General features: G+C 39.4%; 1 protein-coding gene and 1 long non-coding RNA gene across 3 annotated transcripts; one reads left to right on the top strand and one right to left on the bottom strand.

The window, feature by feature from the left end:
• The first annotated feature begins 1,504 nt into the window (after positions 1 to 1,504).
• On the top strand, positions 1,505 to 20,833 carry LOC119720125. Its single transcript, XR_005270067.1, has 3 exons — positions 1,505 to 1,589; positions 19,249 to 19,305; positions 20,748 to 20,833. It is a non-coding gene; the product is annotated as an uncharacterized LOC119720125 (long non-coding RNA).
• On the bottom strand, positions 18,218 to 23,568 carry LOC119720124. 2 transcript variants are annotated; one of them, XM_038189678.1, is made up of 5 exons: positions 21,326 to 23,568; positions 20,727 to 20,804; positions 19,976 to 20,140; positions 19,697 to 19,849; positions 18,218 to 19,164 (listed from the first exon to the last, which is right to left on the bottom strand). In XM_038189678.1, exons 1-5 carry the CDS (start codon positions 21,578 to 21,580, stop codon positions 19,045 to 19,047), a joined length of 771 nt encoding a protein of 256 aa, XP_038045606.1. In that variant the 5' UTR covers positions 21,581 to 23,568; the 3' UTR covers positions 18,218 to 19,044. The 2 variants fall into 2 exon arrangements, with proteins under 2 accessions (XP_038045606.1, XP_038045604.1); XM_038189676.1 differs by lacking the exon at positions 18,218 to 19,164 and having other exon boundaries at positions 19,326 to 19,849.
• Positions 23,569 to 24,838: the final 1,270 nt, after the last annotated feature.

The raw sequence follows: 24,838 nt of genomic DNA, 5'->3' as shown, positions 1-24,838 counted from the left end.
ATGGCTGATTTAGTTTCTGGGTTCTTTTTTAAAGCTACAAATTCATGATATTGATCTTGTGGGATTCTCATCTTAGGTCGCATTCAGGATACTCAGATCTCTGACCCTTGACCTTAGATTTCTGATCCCTGATCTTAATCATGATTCTAAACAGTCGTCGTCATCGTCTTTAATTATTAAATACCTCTCTTCTAGAATAACTGCCTCATGGCATGGGTCTTGTGTAAAAGTACATCTGTCTCCATGAAGTTCATCTAGGCCTACGAGTTTTACCAAAATGTTCTTACTGCATTTCACCTTTTTTCTTGAAAATTCTTGACGAATGGTGTTTTTTTATTTAATTTCCTCAGCCATCTCACTCTTCTGATTTTCCCAATGGCTGATAAAATTTCAGGTTTTTCTTATCCAATAGACTTACATGTAAAACTATCCTTTTTCTCTTTCTACGCTAATAAGTGATAAAGCAACAGTGACTTAATTACCTGTTCCCTGTAGGCCTACCTGTAAATGTCCCCGTCTTAGCTCTTGGAGGTTTATGAATAGGCCAGGCCTGCATTCTTATGCGCCCCTATAATGGTGGACTCGCCAAACTCGGTCTCCTATAATAAGTTCAAAGGTTAGTCGACGTAGAAAAAAAGCTTAATACTCGGTTGAATTCTATACGACAGAGCACGACAAGTCAAGCTGAAAATCACCAAGTGTGTCAATGTCATTGCGCTTCTCATGTTGCCCTGTATTTCGTCTCCAATATTGCCATGAAATTACTTAACAGAGCAAAACGAAATCACGACGACAGCTTAAAAGTTCTCCTGGGTTACCTAGGATTATTAATAGCGCCACTATGCTCAATATGCGTCAACTTCGGAAATAATTTATCGCTGAAAAAGAAAGGAATACTAACACAAAATACTTACAAGTTCTAAAGGTGCGGCTTCCATCTTGAAATGCCAGCAGAGTGGGCGAAAGTCAGACGACATGTCACGAAGCGTACTGCGGTTCAGAAATCCCAATCACTTTTTTATCCCTCCGCACATACAAACAGTTTGCCCCCCCCCCAATCTTTTACATCTACGTAGCTTCATGAGTTGTTTTTCTTTTTGTGTGTGACATAATTTTTTGACAAAGATAGAGCACCTCATGCTAAAAATGAAACTATCATAAACCATTTTTATCAGGAAAAAAGGGTCCTATTTTTCTTAGCCCGCGGACTAACACAACTGTTGATGTTTGATGGACAAGTGAACGAGTGGTTCTGATTGGTCGAAAGTCGACAGGAATGTCTGGGGTTGGCCGGGATTGGCCAAGACACAATATTTGCATACCGGGCATGTGGCGTGCCCTTATATAGAAATTATTGTATCGGATGACAATAGTTTATTTACATATTTAAGTTCTACTCCCCCGCTCTGCCACTCTCAACCAATCAGAGATTGGGTTAAGAAATGTTTCTGTTGTAGGCCAATCAACGACATGCTTTCAAACAGGGTTGAAGTTCGGTATGATCGCCATCTTTATTTTCGTGTTGTGTATAGTGTCTCGTCGTCGTCGAGTCGATTCGTCGTCGTGATATCAACATCTTCGTTATGCCGGTAAGTCTATTTCCCCTCAAAAATGCATTTCGACATCACCAATTTTAATGCTGTAAATCCAGTAACGTGAAATTGGATTTCTTTTCTGGTGGAAACAGGCCCCTGAAGCATTACTATCGCCTATCGTGTTGTTCACGTGTGTTCAAATGTTGGCGGGAATATTTAAGTTGCAGACCCATGCCAGTGAGGGCTGTAACATTGGTTCTATATTTGGAAAGAATATTGCAACCTGACGCCACTTTTTTCCTTCATATATCATCTCAGTGAAGGTCATTCATTGCAAAAAATAATGATAAGACATCAATCTGGGACTGAGAAATATTTCCAATTTTGTTAGGAAAAAATCTTGACTCTCTATAGACTTTGTACACAATCGCGGAAGTGGCGTAAGGGTGCAACATTTTTTCCCCTGTATTTGGTGTTGGGCTGAAATGAAGTAGACCCTTGCCCTGGACACAAGGTAGGTGTGGGGTCAAATTGCAATGTGTTTATTTTATACTTTTTGTCCTATCCAGTGATCTGTAGCACTTTCTGGGCACTGCACATTTTTCCCGAGTTGGGAATTAAGTGCACGAAAATCACGCCCTCAAGCGGTGGAAACTGTTAAATACACCAACAACGCGCGATCTTTATGTACATTAGCAGGAAACAAAAAGGAACATTTCCTTTTAAAGTGTGTTCCTTTATTCGTAGTCCTGTTTTGATTTTGTGTGGATTCATCTTATATAGATTGAATCTCGTAGTTTTGGAATATTCGTAACTTGTTTGTAATCTTTTTGTTGGTAAATTCCGTGCATTGTTTTCATTTCTCGAACAAATTGTATTGTAGGCCCTATGCCAAAATAAATATTGTTTGTATTTCCCTACGTACTAACTGTTCCTTCTTGGTTTGCATAGGCCCTAATATCCTTCCCTTTTTTAACATCCCTTCGAAATGAAAATATTACTCATGTGAAATCTGAATTCACAGAAAAGGCTCGAGGAAACAAATGAAACTCGCTAGCACTTTAATGACCCTTGTTTTAGCCGAATACTTGGTATTTTGTGGTCTTTGACCATTCAGTTGTTGTTTTTACTTAAGCAACTGAATGGTGAACGTTCTTTCATTTTATTCGAAACATAAACAAGGATTTGGTTTTCGTGTCGCGGTGGACTTATATTTTTTTCCCGTAATGTACAACTGACCTATAAATAGTATTTTCGAAGTTATAATTTAAAAAATCAGACTATGTATACTGAGATACTCAAAATCATTGCAGTGGTTTATTATGTTTCACTGCGTGTTTTCGACCATAGGTGGTTCGTCAGGTTCCGAAAGTGGCTTTAAAATTTCGACTTACTTTACTACAATTTGACAAACCATACCGCATGCATGGGCGTCGCCAGGATTTTTTTCTAAAGGGGGCATGGCAAAGCCAATTTTTTTCCCAAAAAAATCCCTATATTTTCCAGCATTTTCCCGATTGATAATTTTTTCGAGGGTGGGCACTGACATTTCCCCCAACCCATTAAATTAACAACAATATGGTTTCGCGGCTCTTTTTTTCTCCCTTTTTTTTTTTGCTTGTCCCCCCTCTCGACGCCCATGACTGCATGCCTGTCAGCATGTCATGAGATGGCGTAACCATGGGGTGGGACACCCCCCCCCCCCCGCAGGCCCAAATGCTCACATTACCCCCCCCCCCCCCCCCCCCAATGCTCACATTACCCACCCACCCCCCCCCCCCCCCCCCTATCTTACACCACTCCCCTGCTCAAAATTTGGGGAAGAATGAGCTTTTTATTGTTGCGAATATTTTCTTAGTTGGAAGAATCTTGTAAAATCAATATGGCCCGTTGGCCCCCCCCCCCTTCCGATCTTATTGATGAATATTTATTTTTTTAAGTTTGTTTGGTCTGGTCTCCCACCACTTTTCACTCCAACCCGCACATTATAGAAATCACCTTGAGACTGACTCCAGTCAGATCCTTCAAACACAAATTAAGTTCCAGCCCACCTAGCAGCTAATTTACTATTTTGGAACTAATTAACTATTTCCTGTTTTAAAAACAACACCTCTCATCTTTGGATGGCCTAATTACCCCGATTATAGCATCATTTCATTGAATCACTGACTTGAACGTGTCACTTCCTTCCAACATGCTCGTCCTTCAATATTGTCGGGCACTTCCTTCGAGCCTTGATTCCAATTGGGCCTGCAAAGATATCGCTCAGCCCATTGGACAAAGTATTATGGCGTGTTATTGTGGTTTAGTCTGGTTCCCTGACCTGACGCCGCTCTTTCTCCCCGCCCCCCTTGACGACTTGTATTCGTCAAGAAATAATAGCCAGAATCTTTTGATCTGTGAATCGAATAGTCTCTTTGTGATTGAAGCCAAAATGATTTGTTTTTGCTTGTATCCGCGTCGCGGGGTGTCCTTTACTCTGGTTAGGCCTACGTTAAGGAGAATACACGAGAAAGTGTGGATTCATAATTATGAATCCACACTTTACTAAAGATTCGTCGATCCGAATCCACACTTCGTGACCAGTGTAAGAGATTCATAGATCCTAATCCACACTTTTAACAATAGTGTGACGTCATAGCAATGGTTTAAAGAGAGATAAACAACCTAATAGTCCTCTTTGTCATCTTGTACATGACCATACTGAATGAATCACTGACTTAATGTCACTTGTGACTAAGCCTGGTTGGTGACTGTTGAAGAGAGCCGGGTTCAGTTCAGGGGCGTAACTAGGGTTAAACTTCTCGGGGGCACCCGGGGTGCAACAATTTGTTAAGGGGGCACTGAAGGTAACGTATACATTGTTTGAGTGCAATTCATGATTTCAAATGGGAGGGGGCACCGGGGTGGGGGGACACGGACCTCCGCTGGGGGCATGTGCCCCTCCCTCACCCCCGTAAAAAGGGGGAGGGGAAAAGAGGTCATGAGCCACCAGGCCGGCGTTTGTCTCCGGTTTCAGTAGCATGAATGTGAATATTTCTACTCCACCTCATGGATGGGATGTTAGTCCATCGCAGGTTACTCCCCAGCTAATGCCTTTACCCATTTATACTCCTGGGTGGAGAGAGGCAAGTGGGGCAAAGTGGCTTTCCCAAGGACACAACATATGACCAGCAGCTGGATTCGAACCCCTACCCTCTGATCATGAGTCACAGACCTCCACTAGGCCACACTCCCCACAAGAGAACCGGGTAGTGCTGTTGTATAGGATTACACCCAGTAATCACCATCATCAGGTGAATAGCCACTCCCAATCAATTGAATAGAATTTCGTGCGCTTTGTGACCAGCTTTGCGAGGTTTGTCCTGCCTTGTTAAGGTTTTGTCGCTTTGTTTAGTGGGTGGGATATGTTTCTGGATGGCTGATAGAGTTAACTGATAATCTAGGCCTATTTTGTAGGGGAAGCTATTAAAAAGCTGTTGGGGAGCTAAAATACATTGTTGGCAGCGGGATATGCGGTCAAGGTAACAGTGGTTGGAGCCCAGTCTTCCGATTTTGGGTTCAACTCCTATTTTTAGATTCGGCGGAAGAGTTGCTATGCTGAATGCCTGGAACCACACGTAAGGGCTTTTCCAGGATTCCTAGGTCGATGGGTTGGTGGGCTTTTACTTGTGTTTTACTTTGTCTTATTATAGGGTATACCTTTTCCGGAACTTCCGTCCTTTGCATCGCTCCTCCGCAAAACGACGAAAATAAAAACCGGCGGAAACAGTTAACCTCCGTCCTGGTGATCGATAATAATAACAATAATATCCCATCCATAACAACACTGGACCAACATAACTTTCTCAACTTTAATTGTTAAACATCATACCGTGGACATCTTTTTTTTCCTTCACCGGGTAAGTGAAAGCGTTGATTTCATGTTCATAATTCATTGGGAGAAGTAGACCTCAAAATACACCTAAAATTTGTCTCTGTACAGAATGAGTTAAAAAAAACCGCGTTTTTTTTTTTTATCAAAGTCAATTTTTCTCAGAAATAGATAAGGATGGCCAAAATTTATTTTACCAGAATTATGTCACGGCTAATCTGAATAGATCATGCATTTTCATTAATGTGGAGCTAAGCATTGCGATTATGTAAGCACCTGTTCATTGTGTGTTCAATAATTTTATTACTGTTCCAAGCTCTTGGAATATACAATAACCAGCACAGCTACTTTACCTCATTGCATCCTGGTTGCCTGAAATCATTGCCTGGCTACTCTTCCTTCAACTTGAAGGCCATTACAATTCGCCCCGTCGTCTCATATCAGCATATACCCGCCGAGTCCTCCTAGTGATCAGTATGGACCACATGTTGAAATGGGATTTGAATTGGTAATAAATTGAGGACACAATGTACATGTCTACTACCGAATGTTTAACTTGTATGATTTACTTTTTACGAGATGTGCAATCCTCAATAATACAAATTTGTAAAGTAAATCATTCAATAAAGTAAAAGCTTTTTTGTCCTATTCTTTAGAAGTCTAATTCAAAAGTGAATGCCTTTTTGCGATGCTAGAAAAGATTAAAAAGTCTCCTAGTCGGAGCGTATTACTCTACAAATTGCACGGGTAGACTCTAAAAACAACTTAGTCAAAATATTGACTGGTTTCCTTAGTTAATGAAAATTGACTGGGAGTTTTAGTTAAACATGCAAAGTTTCAAAATATAACTAGAAAAAGAAGTTGGATTTGACTCCAATTTTAGTATTTGCATAACTGTTTTTCTAGTCAATAATACTGACTGGAAAAATCTAGTCAGATTGACTGATTTTCAGTTGCACCCAGCTCACCATGAATAGCTGGTCAGATTTGGCTGGTTTCTAGTCAAATACGGCTATTTTTTTGGAGTCATTGCATCTCAGGTTGACTAATTCTTACTCATTTTATTACCGTTGTTGAACTGTTTCAATATCTACTTTATACTGTCAAGTCCTTGATTGATTGCTCATACTAAACCTGAGAAATAAACGATTCGTGTGCTATCGTTAAAAAAAAATAATAATAACAATGGCTTTGAAAACTTGTTTACTAGTAGCTTGATGTTGTCGTCTGCCTTCGGAGGCCGAGGACAAAAAGCCTATTAAAATTGCATTGTCTGTACCCAAATCATCATCATTAAAAGTGCAGCCCAGAACGTGGAATCTGTAAATAGCTGGGTTTTGACCAAAAACGGTGGGTGTTTCCCCCGTTGTTGGGCGACCGATTCACGGGGTCTACGGAAGTGCATGCGGCTGGGAGACCTTTTTTCGTGGGCGCACACCTCTTGTATCTACCCCAGACGTGACCCGTGTTCGTCCCTGATGGAGCACCTTTTGATGAACTTGAAGCAAAACAGTAAACATTGGTAGTCATCAGGCACTGCTATCCTTGGACCTTGTTTAAAGGTTAATCACGTTAAGCGCCTCCTTCATGTAAGATGACCATTTAGATCGTGTACCTCAAAAGTATTCAGTACATTGCACACTCTTCGCCGAGAAGGTGCCCGACTTTTTTTTATTATTGTTGCAGAGCTCGTCTCGTTTTTTAAAAATGTTGTGTGCATTTTGAATCTGCTAACTCCAAAAAGATTTTTAAAATTGTTTGTAATTCCGAACGATTCTTTAGAAGTCAACAAGACTCATCGATAGTTTGCTTCTATCACAACTTCTTTATTCCTTTATTTTCACATTGCTAAAACAAAAAATAACAAAAAAAACCCCATATTTTGGGGTTCGCCACGTTTAAACTTCAAGATGACTGACTCGGGAAAAGTAAAGGGTGCATTCCACAAATTTTTAAGTTTGTGCGCCAGAGCTCATAAATATTCATATTCATATTATATTCACATTTATTAGACCAATTTGCAGCTGAAAGCTGAATTGCATGGTTGTTACATAAACTTCAATCGAAAATTATACGCAAGTAACATTTGGAATTAAACGTATGTAAGAACTTCACAATTATTGAGAGAAATCAGAACACATATCTAAAAAAAAAAAAAAAAAAAAAAACACGCAAAAGGGATCTATAAAATGTATTATTGCTGGTTAAGAAATCTGCAGGTTCAGAAGTTTTGTCAGAGAGGGAATTGCACTATTGCCAGACCTATTGGTTTTGTGATGTAGAATCTGGTAATGTTGGATTGTCTCAGAGTCATTATTGTGGGCACTTTTATTGGGTAAAAACCATTCTGCATATCTGTCTAATTTTGTACATTTCAGAGATGGAGTCTTCTGTCTTCTAAAGTTTGATTCCTTCCCGCCCCCCCCCCTGCAAATTAGAGTTATTCCGCGCGACACAAAAGAAGGAAGCATATGCATGAACTGCAGCTATTTCGAGGTCTTTTTCTCTAATGACTGCTAAAGCTGAAAAAAATTAATTTCAGCGATACCTTCGATTTGTTGTCTGTTCTCACTCAAACCATTATAAACTAAAGCAACTTCACAAAAACAATAACATGGGCAGATAAATCATACATTCTCTTTTGCCTCTATTAAATTTATTACATTCAAGCACTCTCAATATGTTTTTTTTTCTTTTCACTTAAGATAACTACTCATAATACATTTTAATAATGCAGGTTAAAGGTGCAGACCCGGTGCTCTAAAAAAAATATTTGTTTTCTTTGTTCTTCTGACGAATTTTCAATTTGTGTGTTTTGTTTCAACGAAAAATATACTTTATTTTGAGCGTCTGCAACACTCAGAAAAATGGCTGTCATTTTTTCGCACAAAATGAACCCGCCTGTTTTAGAGCCGAATTATTGGTCTGAAAGCCAATAATTCGAATTTTGTAAAAAAAAAAAAAAATTCAATAACTTAACGTCGATGGATCTATGTTTCGTTCGATGTCTAATTCAAAAATGAATTACCTTGCATATTGCTGGAAAATAGCTATTGAAAAAAATAAGTATATTTCTTCGAGGTGAAACATCCAAAACAGCATTGGGAGCACATCTTTCAGAATATTTGCAAGTAAAACTTTATACACTATCATCAGCTATAGTAATGTTGTGTTTAGTCTTGGATAATAGCAGCGAACCATTTTTTGCACATAATTATTGTTCCATTGTAACATGTTATGTGTAGTCCCTCCCTTCATACTAGTGCACAGATATATAGTGTTCCAATATTCAATCTATAGTCATGATAACATAAGTAATTATGGTAATTTAATATCTGTTGATTTGTTTCATTAAAAACACCATACAATCTCTACATACAAAATCTCGTATTGCCATATTGCTATACATAATTATTGCATTAAGTAGTACATAAACATTGCATATAAGTGGAGATAGTACATGTACATGTAGGCTACTTTAAGAGAAACAAATCATTTTTAGATTTGAGATAGGTCTGTATATTCATGGCACTGTTGTATTTTGTCGATCAATCGGGTGCTTTAGTGTCAATCTATAATAGTCGATAAACATTATGTATATCAGCTTTATATTGCTTATTATTATAGCCATGAGATCATTTCTATATTTTTACCACTAATAGGAAGTCCCTAATTTGCAATGCTCAATCGTGATCAATTAAAATGCCTTACTTTCAATCTCATCACAGCCTCAAATTGGCCACTTAATGGTTGCAGGGATATTTATAAACTTTATAGAGATTAATAAATTATTTTTACAAAATGTAATAGCAAGTATAAGTTATGCCGTTTAACTAAAGTCCCTCTTCACGATAGCGTCCAGTCTGGCAACTGCCGCCAACATACCATCCAAGATCGCAGGCAGACCGTAGGGCTCCGCACTTTGCTGTGGCTGTGGCCGAAGGAGCTGTGATTTTAGGAAAAAATGTGAGAATTACATCAAACATGCAAAATGTAACTGTATCCCACAAAAATCGTTGGAAGTAAACTGTAATTGATAATGTTTTTTTCCGTGTTATTCATTCTGGTTTTTTTTTCATTTTCGCAATCTGCAACGTGTCACGAATGTGTTGGGTTTTTATCGTTAGCTTCAAACACTAATTTTAAATATTACACAAAACTTTTAAAAATAGAATCAAATTTATAAACACTTAACTAAAATTCTCATGTCCAAAATGGCGAAAAGTGAAAGGAAATGTAGAAATTCGAACAGTCAATTTCTCTCCTAACAGAGAGTTTTGTAGCCTTTGAACTTGAGGGTTTGTAGCACTGGAGATAAACCGGTCTTCGAACATTTATTTCTTAGAAGTTTTGGACGTAATTGACCAGAATTCCTTGTACTTTGCTATGGAGTGGAAGGATATTTTTTGTTTTTCAGAATGGCGATGGGTTTCAAAGATTTTTTATAGCGGTGATCAACTTTGGAGGGAAAATCACCCAACGTCATTCCTTAACTCCCAAAAATTGAGCAGAAAATGAAAAGGGTAAATCAAGCTTTGATTTGATGTGTGTCTTGAATACCCCTAAGAGTTGTGAATTTTCCCCAATTCTGTTTTAAGTGGGGAAATCTATCACTGGCGTCTACGGGAATTCATGCAACCACAATGAGACCCACCTGTAACTGCAGCGCGCATGGCATGGACATGTCGACCGATTCCACCGTTGTCAGCTCGGGCGACGTACCGCCTCCAGTCGTGGTGCCGGTGGCGGTGGTACCGGGGGTGGTGGCGCCCGTTGGCGGTGGGTCGGACGCGCTCGGCGGCGTAGAATGAGGAGCGACGTCGCAGGATTGGAAGTCGACAAGCTGGAATCGAGTTTTTAAAAAGTCAGACTATTACATACTTGTTGTTGGTAAGAAAAGTCAGGTTTTGAGATTTGAACTCAATTCGAGACAAACATTTTATTTTAGAGAATTAGGCTAAGAATTACTGGCATCAAGGGAACTTTAGAATAACAATAAACTGAGGTGTCTTTTTATCGGGTAGAGTTTTTAATAAGAAAGCTGGAACATTATGACCGAACGTTTAAGATGTTCGATATGCATGAAAAAAATTGTCTCCAGTTTGTCCCCAACAAATTGAAACGATTTTCTTCATCCAAATTGGCCAAATTTGACTCAACTTCTTGCTGAAATTTGGGGGCAAATTATTCCCAAAAGTCGGCTCAATATTACTCAAATGAACTAAGAAATCAGGTCGATTTCATACCATTTATCGGGTGAAAGGAAACTAGCTTCTTTTTTTTTTTCTTCTTTTTTTTTTCTTTTTTACTTTTCCAGCCTTTTTTATTTTATCGATGTACAATTATTGTGTAGACCCTATATTCACAGTACTGAAACTTAATACTTTTACTTGAAGTATACTCAATATTTTGTTCTTCATAGCCTATTTTCAGAGTAATACATAAGTGTAACATTACTTGGAAGCAATTTTGCTTAAAACGAAAGAACGAAAAGAAATTGTTGGACCTACATGATTACGCAGTCCGGTGACCGAGGCGTTAGCGAGTCGCTGCAGGAACAACACGCTGTCCGACACGGCGGGTTCTTCGGCGCGTGCCTGCTCCAACCACGGGATGTAGCTCTCCACTTCGCAGATCGAAGTCCAAAGCTGTTCCAAAATCTGAAATTAACGAAATACACGCAACGAATTGTTGTATACGAAAGAAAAATATCATGTTGATCACTGACTTAGGCTGTAGTATAACGAAACCCATAGTTTTCTCCTATAATGTCGTGAACTTCGTCAGTTTAGCTATACTCAGAAAAAAGCCCCAAACAGTTTTAATGTTCTACAGAATGTTCTTTGAGGAGTTCCTAAAAAATATATTTTGGATTATAATTCTTAAATACTTTTATGAAATAAATTCAGTATCAAGAACCATGATGACCAAAATGACATTTTTGTACCATTTCAAACAATTCCGATTGATCCATATTGTAATCGGACACTTTCGTACACCAAAACTCCGCGCTGTTAAGTTAGGAAGCTTTTCAGGCGATATCAGCCTAGGTTTTTTCATTACGGGGGTATTGGGTTACATATTTTATCCTTTTTTGTTTTGGTACAAAGTTTCTGTGATCTCGGAAACTTTTTATCCGGTTCTGAGGCCACAATCCTGGTACAAACTCACCCCTCTACTGTCGTTGAGACCGACGAATATCGCCGGTGGCATGGTCTGAAGCCTCGGAAGCCTGGACTCGTCAGATCCGTACAGGATCTTGAAAGAAATTACCAAAACGAAAATCATGTGTTTTTTTTCTTTATCTATTAAAGAAAGGTTTATAGTGAACATGGAAGGTTTATAGAAACATGCATGCAAGCCTTTACCGACTTCAGAGCACATCTATACCGCATATACCGGTTTCATTTGCGCGGCGCAGACGGATGGGGAATATTGCTTGAAATGTAATTTTTCATATTATTGACCCACTGTGATCATAATGTCTCTTTTCATTTCTGAAAACATGTTTTCCCTTTCTGCTTTGTTGTGAAGACAACGATAATTTTTGAAATATCACCTCTATAAATGCTGAGAAATGCTCAACCGCGATTAAGCACTCAAGCAACTGAAATGGAATTATAGAAGCGACAGTCATAAAACTGAAAGTGATCGAGTAAAACTAAAAGCTAAGGACATTCGAAAAATTGATGATAGATATTTGTCTTTATAAAATTATGAACATGGCAATTTTTGATTGGACAAATTGTTTACCTCATAATCTTTCAGGAGATCGTTCACGGTTTTGCCCAGCCCCAAGATGTAGTCCTGGTAGAAATCGTCTTCCACCGTGCAGCCGGTGTCCCTGATGACCCGGACCGAGGCGGTTTCCACCCGCGGGTAGGGCTTGACCGGCGCGGTGCTCACGAACCCCGTATTCGCGATCAGAACTAGCACTGCCAACACAGAAATCATGCCAGCGCGCTCCACCTCTTGCTTGTCGAAACTCGTCATTTTTTTTGCTATTCGAAAGTTGCTAAAATAGAACGAAAAATAAAAATTTCTAAATCAGATTTGCCATATTGATAGCTGTTGTGAAAGGGAAATTCCCCTCTTTTTAGAATAGAAAATCAAGGCATTCTTTATTGAAAAAAATTATCGATTGTAAAATGTTCCACATGTAGGTCGCATTGATCTACTATAATATTGAAAGTGATAAGAATAATAAAAACAGTTTTTAATTTCTCAAATCAACCCAAATCGTTCATATGACATTATGAATAATTCACTACAGGACAATTAAATCTCAATTTGTGGGTTTTTTTTAAATATTTTTTGACCGCTGTTTCTTTTAATATTCCTACAAGAACATGTAAGCTCAGTAAATTTCTATCTGAATATTTTCATTTGGTAAAAGATAAACCCTTTATAAATAGTTGTTTTAGATCGGTGGCATGTCAGAATATTCATGGCCTGGCGATATTTTTTTCTGCAGTAAATAAATAAAAGAAAATACAATGAGACGAATAGTCACTGCATGTTAAATTGTTTAAGATGAAAATCTTCAAAATAATCTTCATAACATTTTTTTTTTTAATTTTGACCAAAAACAAAAATCTTCTTGTCAACCTTCAATGAAAAAAAATGAAAGAAACTGTTCTTCACAATATGAAAAAGGACTTTGAAAATCAGTTGAATTTGTCAATACCCCTAAAAAAAAAATTCGTTGGATAAATTGTGGAAAAGGATCCTACCTGTGATCGGTCCGCGGTTTTTTCCCCAGAAAAGAAATGTAGGCCTTGGTGCTGTCAAAGCGGCGAGGTTTCCACGGCGGGAGAGTTTCGACCTTCACGCTCAGACTTCTTACTCGTGAAAGCCAATTTTTTTTCCGTATTATATTAATTTCGGCAGCTGATTTTGTTTTGCAATTCTTCTCCGGCCGAAGTCACTTGTGATGTTTCTCAGGCGCTTGTGTATCGTGGCAAGTATTTCTTCCCTTTTTATAGGAGTCGAAAATCTTTTCTCAAGGTGTCTCGATAATTGTTTTTTCAGTCCTTCCGCGAAGCAGTCCCAATCCGCGGACGATCGAAAACTATATTCCCAATTTTCACTTTCGTGCGCGTCAAACAGTTTTAAACAGTTTTTGTTTTTGTTTTAAAGCCCACTCCCTTTTTATGGCGAGGCGATTGCAGTGACCAGAAGTCACCAAGAATCGTCATTGCCAGACTCTGGACCCGGAAAAGAACTTCGCCACACGAAGGTGGGCGAATCAGAAACACAGACTTGCCTTTGGAACACGGAAAAGGTACGGCCTCAGATAACAGGGGATTGTCACATTTTGATTGGTGGAGTGAACAATGACATCATCAATTTTTTCTTCTTCATTCATCAAAGTAACGGAAGCAGAAATACTACTTCACAAATCTGTGTATGTACTTAGAAAACAATGGAAATTGAAGGATGTTGGTTAAGCAGCAAATTAGCTGGAGACTTGTTTCTTCTAAGCAAAATTGTCTGTGGTAAGCATGTTTTGGGGTCTGATTGCAAATTCATCACAATGGTTTTAATATGGGGTATACAAAATGTGTACATGATATTCCGTAGTCTATAGTAAGTAAAGTTAATCTGTAACGAGCCAATATGGCCCATCAGGCCGGCGTTTATCTCCGGTTTCCTTTACATGAAACGACTGAGAACATTTCTACTCCCCCTGAATGGGATGCCAGGCCATCGCATGATAATCCCCAGCTAATGCCGGCACCCATTTATACTCCTGGGTGGAGAGGGGCAAGTATATGGGTGGAGTGGTTCGCCCAAGAACACCGTTGAACATTATGGCCAGCAGCTGGATTCGAACCTCCGACGCCCTGATCATGAATCACAAACCCAATCCACTTGGCCACAGTCCCCACGGATGTTTAAGGTGAAGCAGATACCGAAAATATCCCTCTCTCAAGTAAAACTGTGGATGATGATGATGAAAATAATAATAGAATAGCCTGACAATATTATTAATGAACTATTAATGAACCAGTCCATGAAATGCCCTTTTGACTGTATTTCACAACTAGAAATAAATTGGTATCAATTTAATCACCGTGTCCACTTAATTAGTTTCGATCTTCTGCATTCGCTTCCCTCAATTGTTTTCCTGTGTCAATTTTGGAAACAAATAAAAGGAGATTATGTAATACAAAAATAGGCCTACACCTTGCCTGTGTTGACTGCGTATAAATACATTCCCACACCGACTTCCGTATATACACCATGCAGTTTTTGTCTGACCAAAAGCAAAGCATGCACCAACGATGCATTGTTTAAATTTCGGGAGCAGGGTTGATCTCTCAACGATGCTAATGTAAATCCCAGCCACAATTTCTAAAAAAAAAAATGCTTGGACCACTTCTCTATAAATTAGTGACCTCATGGATTCATATTTCGACCAATACGACATTCTGGGAACGGTGTTTCTATCACGTGAAATTTGAACATCAATTGCTTGAGCAACGAAACGAGACATCGTTTCGATGGCCGATCATAAAAACTGGGAGTTTGTGGTTATACTCTGAAAAACGATAGGGGTTTTAATGAACTCATTGATTTCCTGATGAGTTGAGTACGTGATGTTTTTCTTTGCCGCCATTTTGAGCCATTAGTTGAACCAATCGCGGCACGGATGTCACAGTAATCTCGTCGTATATCTTGTAACGAAGAATCTGATTGGCTGCTGAAACTCATGGATATGCACACTTAAACAATGACGCCCCTTTAACTCGCGATAATGTGTATAATGTTGTAACAGGCCTTGCAAATCCTTGTTTATATCGTGAGCCCAGAATACAAAAAGCAGAATCGTGACAAAAACAGAGAGAAGTTAAAACAAAACAGCAAGGAAACAGAATGACCCCAAAAAACTATAATAATTATGGAGACCACGTGGGCACCAGCTCCTCCCACAGACCGGTGCAACTAAAAACTGAATGGACACCATCGTAAATGTTATGTGAATAAATTAAATGACCGCCCCGAAATAACGAGCTTTTCTTTTATAGTGCAATTTCGTCTGCCGTGTGCAGTTTATCTAGGCCTATTTAGATTTTCTCGCTTAGACGCTGTCTTCAAAATGATTCTAAAACAAATGAAATCGAATCACCAGAGCATTTACATGGCAGCCGTATTGGAAATTCTGTACATTTTTTTTCACAGGGATACACACACAATGTGTATTCACTGTTAAAAGAGCACCTCCGATATGACTGCTGTATTTGGCTTTTTTATTAAATCCTGGGCCGAATTTCATGGCTCTGCTAACCACAGAATTCCGTGCTAACGATCACCATTCTGTGCTAACCGCGCTAGCAGAAAAAAATAAAATCTGTGCTAAGGCCAAAACAAAAAGTCTCCGGTTTCTGGTATGAGCGCGCGTCACCGCAGCCATGCGCGTCGGCAAAATGAAAAAGTTTTTTTTCAATACAAGATGATGTCTCAAAACCGCCAAACTCACTGGTTTGACTGGAATCCTGCTGCTGCACAATTTTAACGTGTTTTTAGATGGGGTTATGATCGAGAATAAGCTTTATGTGGCCTCTCTGGACTCCCATATATTTGCACTAAGTTTAGTCGGGCACCATTTGCAGTCATCAGCCGACATTTGAAGCAAAAAAAAAAAAAAAAACTTTTGGGGCAAGCTCCATACCAGAAACCGGAGATTTTTTTTTTTGGCCTTACCCTGTGAGCACAGAATCCTTAGCTACGGGATGTATGCTTTCGAGGAAGCCAAAATTCCTCGCTAACCCGTGAAATACGCTTGCCGTAATACGGAATTGTCTGCAACAGTATAGCAGGGATTTTTCGCTATAACGGTAAGCAGAGCCATGAAATTGGGCCTTGATCTGTACCTAAAGTGGAACCTTTCTGATCAATAAGGTAACCGGTCATCATTTGCATGTGAGGGGTACTTAGAGGGCATCATTTTCCGGAGGGGTACATAATGGGTTTGGTCATATTTAAACAAAGCTATTTTTTGCCTTCTTCAAATTTAAAGCAGGGGCGGCAAGGGGGGGGGGGCGCCTCGAGTCGAGGGGACGTGCCCATGCCCCCCACCCGTATACGGCACCATTTCTGATCATCCCTTTTCATCCTTAGCAACGGTGTTGCTCCCAAGAATGAGGAAGACTGCAAGATCTTAAACCGGCGTCGTAAAACGCATCAGGAAATAATTAAGACATCATGAGATGATCAGCTAATGGTGTGTCGGGAACTCCCGTTCATGTTATGAAGTCGGAACTTGTGTACAGGTGTCATCTTTTTGTACCAGCACATGCCAGCATCGTTCGAAACTTCTTTAGATCATAATTATTATTTTTTTCAGCAACAAGATGTTTTAATTTCCTCATGTTTTTCACTTCCCCGTTCGACTGCTCGTAAAAATGTTCTGTGTTTGTTTTGTTTTGTCTTGTTTTTAATCATACTTTTTGTCTGTTTCATCAAATTAACCACGTGGCTTATGAGAAGTCTATAGGGACACCGAGTCAGTGTGTGCGCATTTATACGAAATACAGAAAGTCGTTGCATCATCAAACTGGGAGATTTGGCAAAATCATTTCTGATTACGTCGTCTGATTCAAATGGTAACTATAACGGCTGATCCCGATTTGTGGAACACAGTTTTGTAAAATGTTTGTAAAATTTAAAAAAAGTATCATTCCAACGACCTATAGGATGCCTTGCAGGCTTCTGTGCATATATTGTGGATTATCGTACATTTTGCCTCCCCATGGACTAAGAAAAATAGAAAAGTACACGTTTTGATGATGAGGCCTACGTCCGAGCTGTTGTAACTTTTTGTTTTCTTTTCGAAAATCACCTCTGACTTTTAAGGACGTGTTCATCGAACAGAATTGTGGATTTCGGAAGGTCTCCTACTATAAGATTTACAGATGCTGATGACACAGATCAAGAGAATGAGGAACGAAAAAGCCATTTGTCTGAAATTTGAAAGCGACCCGCCTTATAAAAATACATTGCCCCATTTGTTGTAACTTATGCGCCTATCAATGTCCCCCCCCCCCATCCCCCGGGCTGCCCCACCCAAGATTTTGGGGTTGTCACTTTTGAAGTGACAAAATCCCCACCCCTTTGGCAAAATTTAAGTGACAATTCCCGACCATGCCCCGACATACATACGTGGGGCGCACTAGTGATTGCCTTTCCAGTATAGTACGCCAATGTTAACAATGTAATTCGAGTGACCAAAATCCCCACCCTGGGCCATGAAAAACGTGACCAAATCCCGACATCGTACCTGGGGCAGCGCGGGGGGGGGGGGGGGGGGGAGGAGGAGGAGGGGGAAACATTTTGATAGGCGAGTACAGACTGTAACTTACATTGAAATATTTGCCTCTGTTGCAGTGGCTTGAAAAACAAAACTTGAACCTCTTCATTTTCCTGAGTCCGAAACAACCATTGACTGTCTGCTAGACTTTCATTTATAGATTCAACTTTCAAGCAGCTCATTGGTCCATAGGGGGTTACGCCATCAACAGCAGTGACATAACACTATGCATTATGCATGATTCGCACGCACGTGGCCATTATATTGTACATGGTGTCAATCATCTTCCCACTGCAATGGATAAACCCGCCTCGCCATCAGCCAATCATGCCGCCTGTTGACCATAAGCCACGCCCAGTCCAATCTCACCGGAATTATGTCACGTGACAGAACGCATGCTCGATATGCATACTATAATCAAGAATTCATTTAATTAAGTCAATGCGCATTTGCTTTTTTCTGTAGTAAAATTCTTTAATTCATAAATGTCTTGTAAAATACGCAATACTTGCAATTACTTTTACTCGATTTTAATTTTGTTGCACTCATCAGCTGCACAAAAATATACGAAAATATTTCTTTAATATAGACTATAAATTTCTTCAAGTTGTAATAACTACGATACAGATAACATATACGGTATATTGTTTTTCTATTAACATAAAATGCTAACAATTACACAGCTGCATAAGACATGTTTATTCGAAAAATAGTAATTTCTTCATCTTCCACTGAGTATTTTTTACCTTAACCTTTTTCAAATGTTTGGAATGTCTTTAATTGTGCGTTGGATAAAAGTTCAGAACGTTATAAGTCTTCAAAAATAAAATATGTAATTGCACAAGAACTATACGTAATATTCTCAATTTATATATTTCTTATTATATAACTAATCATTTATCAATGGCTTACTATTCAGATATGGTTAGTACGTAGGAAACTAGTCTACACAATTAAACGCTACAGAAAAATCAACATGATTTACTTATATTGCTCTACAAAACATCAAAAACAGCTGCATTGGAAGTTTTTATGAAAATAATAGTGAAACGTGCTGAATCAGCACAAAAAAAATGTAATTGATTGATTGTAATGCACGTAATAGGCCTGGGAAACAATTTCTGTTCCCATCTGAGAACAAGTCCGGTATCCATTGTCATAGTTTAAGTATTAAAAGAAATCATCAGGGTTTCAATAAACAAGTAGCACCCTGTGAAATGTGAATTCTGAACCTTTTCGCATGTGGTCACCATGAAGTTCTTCCTGCCATGGTCCCTCTACAATTAACAGAGGGCGCTCGGGTGAGTTGCGCTGTATATATTTTATGGGACGAAGAAACGCTTCAACACGAAGTCCAGTTGGGCAACCGCCGCCATCATGCTGCCGAGTACGGAGGCCAGACGGTGCGGTGGGACCTGTTCATCACTCGGGGGGACTCTCAACTTCAGCATAAATGAGAGGACAAAATGTTGGTTCATTACATCGAGTTGGACTTGATACTCCAAACAATTCTGATTATTTTGCAGAATTTGCTAGTGACTGTGAGTACATTTGACACGGGATTTTTCTACTTCAGAACGTAGGTAAGTAGAGGATAGTTCTACAGTATTATTATTAAATGGAGTTTATTTTCCCCTTTGGTAGAGTGTTTGACAATAAATATCCCCGGCAACATTCCGATCGCTTAAAACTGTTTAGTCTGGTTCCCTGATCAAACGATAAACCAACGTCTCTATGATAAAGTCAGAATCTTTGGGTCTGCGAACCAGACTATAGACTGTTTTCAATGAATTGTAACTAATTGCTGATTGGCTTATTCGCACCATGCTTTTTCAGACGTCATTGGAAAATATTACTTTGTATCATGTCAGAAAACACGAAACAAAATCTGTCGTCTGTTGAACATATATGAGTGTGTAGCCTATACAGGAAGTTTGCAACAAATGAATATTGTATTAATGAAGAGTTCCTCACCTTCAGCTGCGTGGCGCATGATTGGCTGCGGTCGATATCACGTAGTGGGCTCCACGAGATGGATGCCTCTGATTGGTCAGCTGGCGTGGTGTCCCGGATGTCGGTTGGCAGGGTAGGAATGGGAAAACTTTCGCACGCCTCAACGCGTTGCAGCTATAAACAGTGTAAAAGAGAATGTGCATTAGTAAAATGTAAATGTGGAACTCGTAAATGACAGAATCGAGTTGGTGGTATAAATCGATCGATAGTAAAATAAAAATGTGAATGACTTAATATTACCTCGCTGCGCAGGAGAGCTACCATGGCATCTATGAGGTTGGAGAGAAACACGGCTTCGTCCGACAACTCGGTCCATCCGTTGGCCGAAGACAGCGCGCTGGCCCGGTCCAGCCATGCCGTGTACCCCTCGATCTCGCACAGGGAAACCCATAGTCTGTCAAACGGCTGGGGAGAAAGACAGAAATGACAAATGTTGAGAAAGACAGAAATGACAAATGTTGAGTGCGAGGACTCGACGATTAAAAATAATAAATGTCTACAAATATCGATCGACTGCGAGTCGTGTAGGCCTCGTGAAATTAGCCAGCAGCAGCAGCAACATCAACATCAATGACAACAACATGAAAAACAGCCCAAAGGTTGTCAGACCGTTTATCATAATACATATGCGTAGCCAGCGGGGGAGGGGGAGGGGGGGGGGGGGGAGTGTTAAGGGGATATTTACTTAACAAGTGCCCTTTTTCTGAACAAGTGCCCCACCCCCTTCTTTTAAAGTCATGTACTTTTTTTTGCCATCGGACGTTACGGGTGCCGTTTTTTTTGCATTTCGCGCATGTATTGCCCTGAAAAGCACCATAGTGTCCGTTATTGTACATAATCGTCAGTTTTGAACAGTGCTCCCATGTGCAAGAGCCCTTTTCAAGAAAAGTTTACCGCCCCCCCCCCCATTAATTATGACCTTGCTACGCCTCTGTAATATTGAAATAAGTCAGGTAGCCTGACTTCATGCCATGCACTGCAGTAAACTTACATGTGTGCCTTCTCCCAACAGTCGTCTTCTGAATGCCGCAATAACCGGTCTGGTGACGGAAGGTTGGCTGCCGTGGGACTTTGAAAGTAAAAAAAAAAGAACAATTTGTCCAGGTAAGTTAACAAAAAAAGTCTATAACCCATCAGAATTTTCCTGAAAACAGAATTATATTTCAACAATATATTAGGTTTAAGTGTCATTAAATTGGTGATGTGTATGAGAGAAATCTTTAGGTCTCATATTAGAGCAAATGGCGTTTCTCAATACACCTGATTTAACTTAATTTAGAGTAATTTCATCTCCAAAACTTGATCTAGGTCTAATCAAAATCGAGTCGGCGTAAGTCTTTTGCATGACCGCTGCTTATCTCGGATTTCCTTGGCACGAAACGATTACGAATTATCCCCCCCCCCCCCCTTCCTCGGATGGGCCCAGCTAAATGGAGGTGAAGTGGCTTGCATTGACTGGCCAGCGGCTGCATTCGAATCCCGGACCAGCAACCACTTAACTAGGATCAACTCCCATTTTCAAATTGCGAAAATTAAAACTAAAATCAAACCAGTTTAATGCGACGGTAAAAATAACATCGTTTTTCTTACCATATACTGGTCCAAAAACAGCGAGACCCGATCTTTCAGCTCCAGCACGTAGTCTACGTAAATGTCGTCCGGGATCACGCAGCTGACCGTGTCGTGCTGGCCGAGGTCCGCCGTGGCATTCGTCGATTCAACGGCCCAAGTTAGCTTCCCGTGCCCCGCTAGGATCAGGGACACGGCAGTTAGCATTATATACCAGGGACGTTGGCAAACACGGTTTGAAAATGAACGCCTATAACTTTCGCGAGAACCACCCATTTTTGAAATGGAGATTGTGCAAAATATGGAACTTGCAAAGAAACAGAAGCTTTATCGACTATTATTTAAACTTCTCTCACTATAAAGACAAATTCGGATTGACCACACCGTGCTCGCAGTTGTTTCGGCCAGATTACATTTTCAGGGCTCTTCGGGTCCAATTTATATAATTTCTCTAGGGTCTACTTTTGTGAGTGTCACTCGTTTCGCGAGAAACGCCCAGCTTTCCCCGGACGGTCAAAACACGTATTCAGGGAATTAAGAGCGGGAAAATGAGTTGCCTAAAAATTCCGTATCCTGGAGTGACATAGCCTACTCACAAAAGTACGTCGTGCGGGTTTGAAGTTATTTCGTAGCTATATGAATCACGCTAAATTAATTTGTTGCTTATTTACATTTTATTTACCCATATAAGGAACCAGGAAGACGGCCCAAGCAAAAAACATATGCAAAGCATTTTTTTTTCTTTTTTCTTTTTTTAATAAAATCAGATTTTACAAACTTAAAAGCTTAGGCTACTCCATTTTCCCACTAAACACTTCGATCGTAATCAATCTAACTCCAAAATTAGCGTTCGTCGTCTTTTACGTTAAACACAACAAAATATGACAGCTGCCCCCCACCAAGAACAAAATAAAAAACAGTTTAACGAAATATACGAACCATACTAGCGATTCACAAATAAAATAACTTTTAACACCCCCCCCCAAAAAAAAAACCCACCCAAGGTGGTGCAGACTCGTCTTTATTTTAAAAAAATTTAAAGGGGTCCATGAAGTGAATTTTTCTGAGGAACATATTTCGTGCATTTTTTACCCTTCTTAAATGTTAAAGTATTGGACATCCGTTTTTTTGCAAATTTTAATGAAAAGTGCATTTTCTTTAACATTTACAAATTTCCATGCTTTTCCGGACAACTTAGGGTGTGTTGCTATGATGTCATTTAAAGAAGACAAAGTTCAGTTTTAATTAGCTGTTTTTATCTTCAAAATATTGAAATCATTTGTGGAAAAAGTACGCTCACTGGTTTACTGTCATGTACTGACACAACAAATCACAAAGAAAAGAAGATTTATGACAGCGAAATAACCAAAATTCTGGCAAATTTTGGTGCTGAAACTATGAGAGATCTTTGAAACAGACGTACCTTAAATTTCTATCAAAGAAAATTTAACTATAGTGAATCAAGGACACTTCGGTTACAAAAATACAGGGCAAACACAACATTTACTTTAAAAATGTATTAAAAAATTATAACGTTTAGTCTTTCTACATAAAAACGAAGCAATGTTTACCAAGTATTCAGGAAAAGTATTTTCACCAAGATATTATATAAGTTATTTTACCGATTTGCAAAGTAAACTTTTACCAAACTATATAGTTACGAAGATATTAGGTAAATTAATTTACATATTTTTAAAGTAACATTTTGCCATACATTAGTAAAAAACAAAAATTACCCAACACCTGTTGTGTAAAATTTTACCTAACTATTAGCAGGTTCGTACGGCACATTGCAAACCTGTTTAGTCTTTTCTTAAAATGACATCACACTTTTGTTTTAAGAATATGAAAATTCACGTTTTGCATAAAAACCAAAAAAGGCATCCAAATACCCTTGAAAATGGCAAAATGAGAAATTAAAATGGTACAAAAAGGTGCATTTGAAAGTTTTGCATTGAAAAAAAAATTACATGGGCCCTTTAAAAAGTACATGACCTGTTCTTCCAAGAATAAAGTGCTTATTTTTATTTCGAGAATCCGTCAACATTTCAATGTCATTATTCCATCCACTTTCCATAATAGGCGCAGCCTTTTTTGTACTTCCTTACTATAGAAGCGGACGCATTTGGTGGTGGTATAAAATAAACAAACATTACTCCAACAGGAACAGCGTGCACTGTTATTTCGGTTGTGTGAAAATCAAACGGTTGTGTACTATATGAACCTAGTAACCCGTTGTGTAAACTATTACACAACTTGTTCAATTTTTTTACACAACTGGTTGCTAGGTTCATAAGGTACACAACCGAAATAACAGTGTGGGGAATCCTCTTTATGGCCAAAAAAAAAGTCTCCGGTTTCTGGTATGCGCGCGCGTCGCCGTAGCCATGCGCGTCGGCAAAATGAAAAAGTTTTTTTTTTCAATGAAAGATGATGTCTCAAAACCGCCAAACTCACTGGTTTGACAGGAATCCTGCTGCTGCACAATTTAAACGTGTTTTTAGATTGGGTTATGGTCGAGAATGAGCTTTATGTGGCCTCTCTGGACTCCCATCTATTTGCACTAAGTTTAGTCGGGCACCATTTGTAGTCATCAGCCGACATTTCAATGATTTGAAGCAAAAAAATCAGGTAAAAAAAAAACAATAGCCGCGTCGCCGCACCACTTTTTGGGCAAGCTCCATACCAGAAACCGGAGACTTTTTTGTTTGGCCTATAGGTGGACACATCCTACATTTTATAGGTGTCAACATGACAGAACAGCAACAGTATCGCAATATTTCACAAAACAATACGAGCAAGACTGAACGGACAAAGAATTACGCCAAAAGAAAGTATATGTACGTGTGACGTCATTCAGATCACCGCCAATTTGATTTAAAGGGACACTAGGTCCTGAAACAGCCCAATTGGGCTACAAAACGCTTTTTGAACGAGATTATGTTAACCGGAAAGAACATTTAAAACTGGGATAGAAACGTCCACACAACTATCCTTTAAAAACTGGGCGTTTTGGGGGTTATTCCTGTATTATATGTGCGAGAATGAATTTCGGGGTCCACTTTTGCGACCCCATAAATTCGAGCCGTTTGGATGCTAGTTGTGATTTCATTCGTACGCGTTAAGTGTTCGCCTTTTGCGGACGTTGAAGAAACCACAATTTCTTTGCATTGGTGATTGGTCACCGCTGTTCCTGAGACACACAACGTGTATATCGTACACTGTATGAGAACGACACGAAAAACGTATTCGTTCTCCGTCGTGTCCGATGTAAACAACCGGGGGTTTTCGTCTTTTCTCGGGAACGGTAAGACATTAGGTTGGTTTCCTTTCAACCACATGTTTGAAATAGGATGAGTAAACAATCCAAAACATGAAAATTTCGGGGATTTCAGGACCTAGTGCCCCTTTAAGGTGGGCGAAGCTACCTCGCCTGTACTCGAGATACGTAGCGTTTAGGATAATGGACGTTTTATCAAAATTAAGACAGGGTAAAAAAATATGTGTGTTATAGTTTAAGTAAACTTGCTTTAG

This window comes from Patiria miniata, unplaced genomic scaffold (genome assembly GCF_015706575.1).
Source record: "Patiria miniata isolate m_02_andy unplaced genomic scaffold, ASM1570657v1 HiC_scaffold_9, whole genome shotgun sequence".
NCBI classification, from domain to species: domain Eukaryota; kingdom Metazoa; phylum Echinodermata; class Asteroidea; order Valvatida; family Asterinidae; genus Patiria; species Patiria miniata.
The sequence above is the reverse complement of the archived record's forward strand: the minus strand, read 5'-3'. Positions and strand labels throughout refer to the sequence as shown.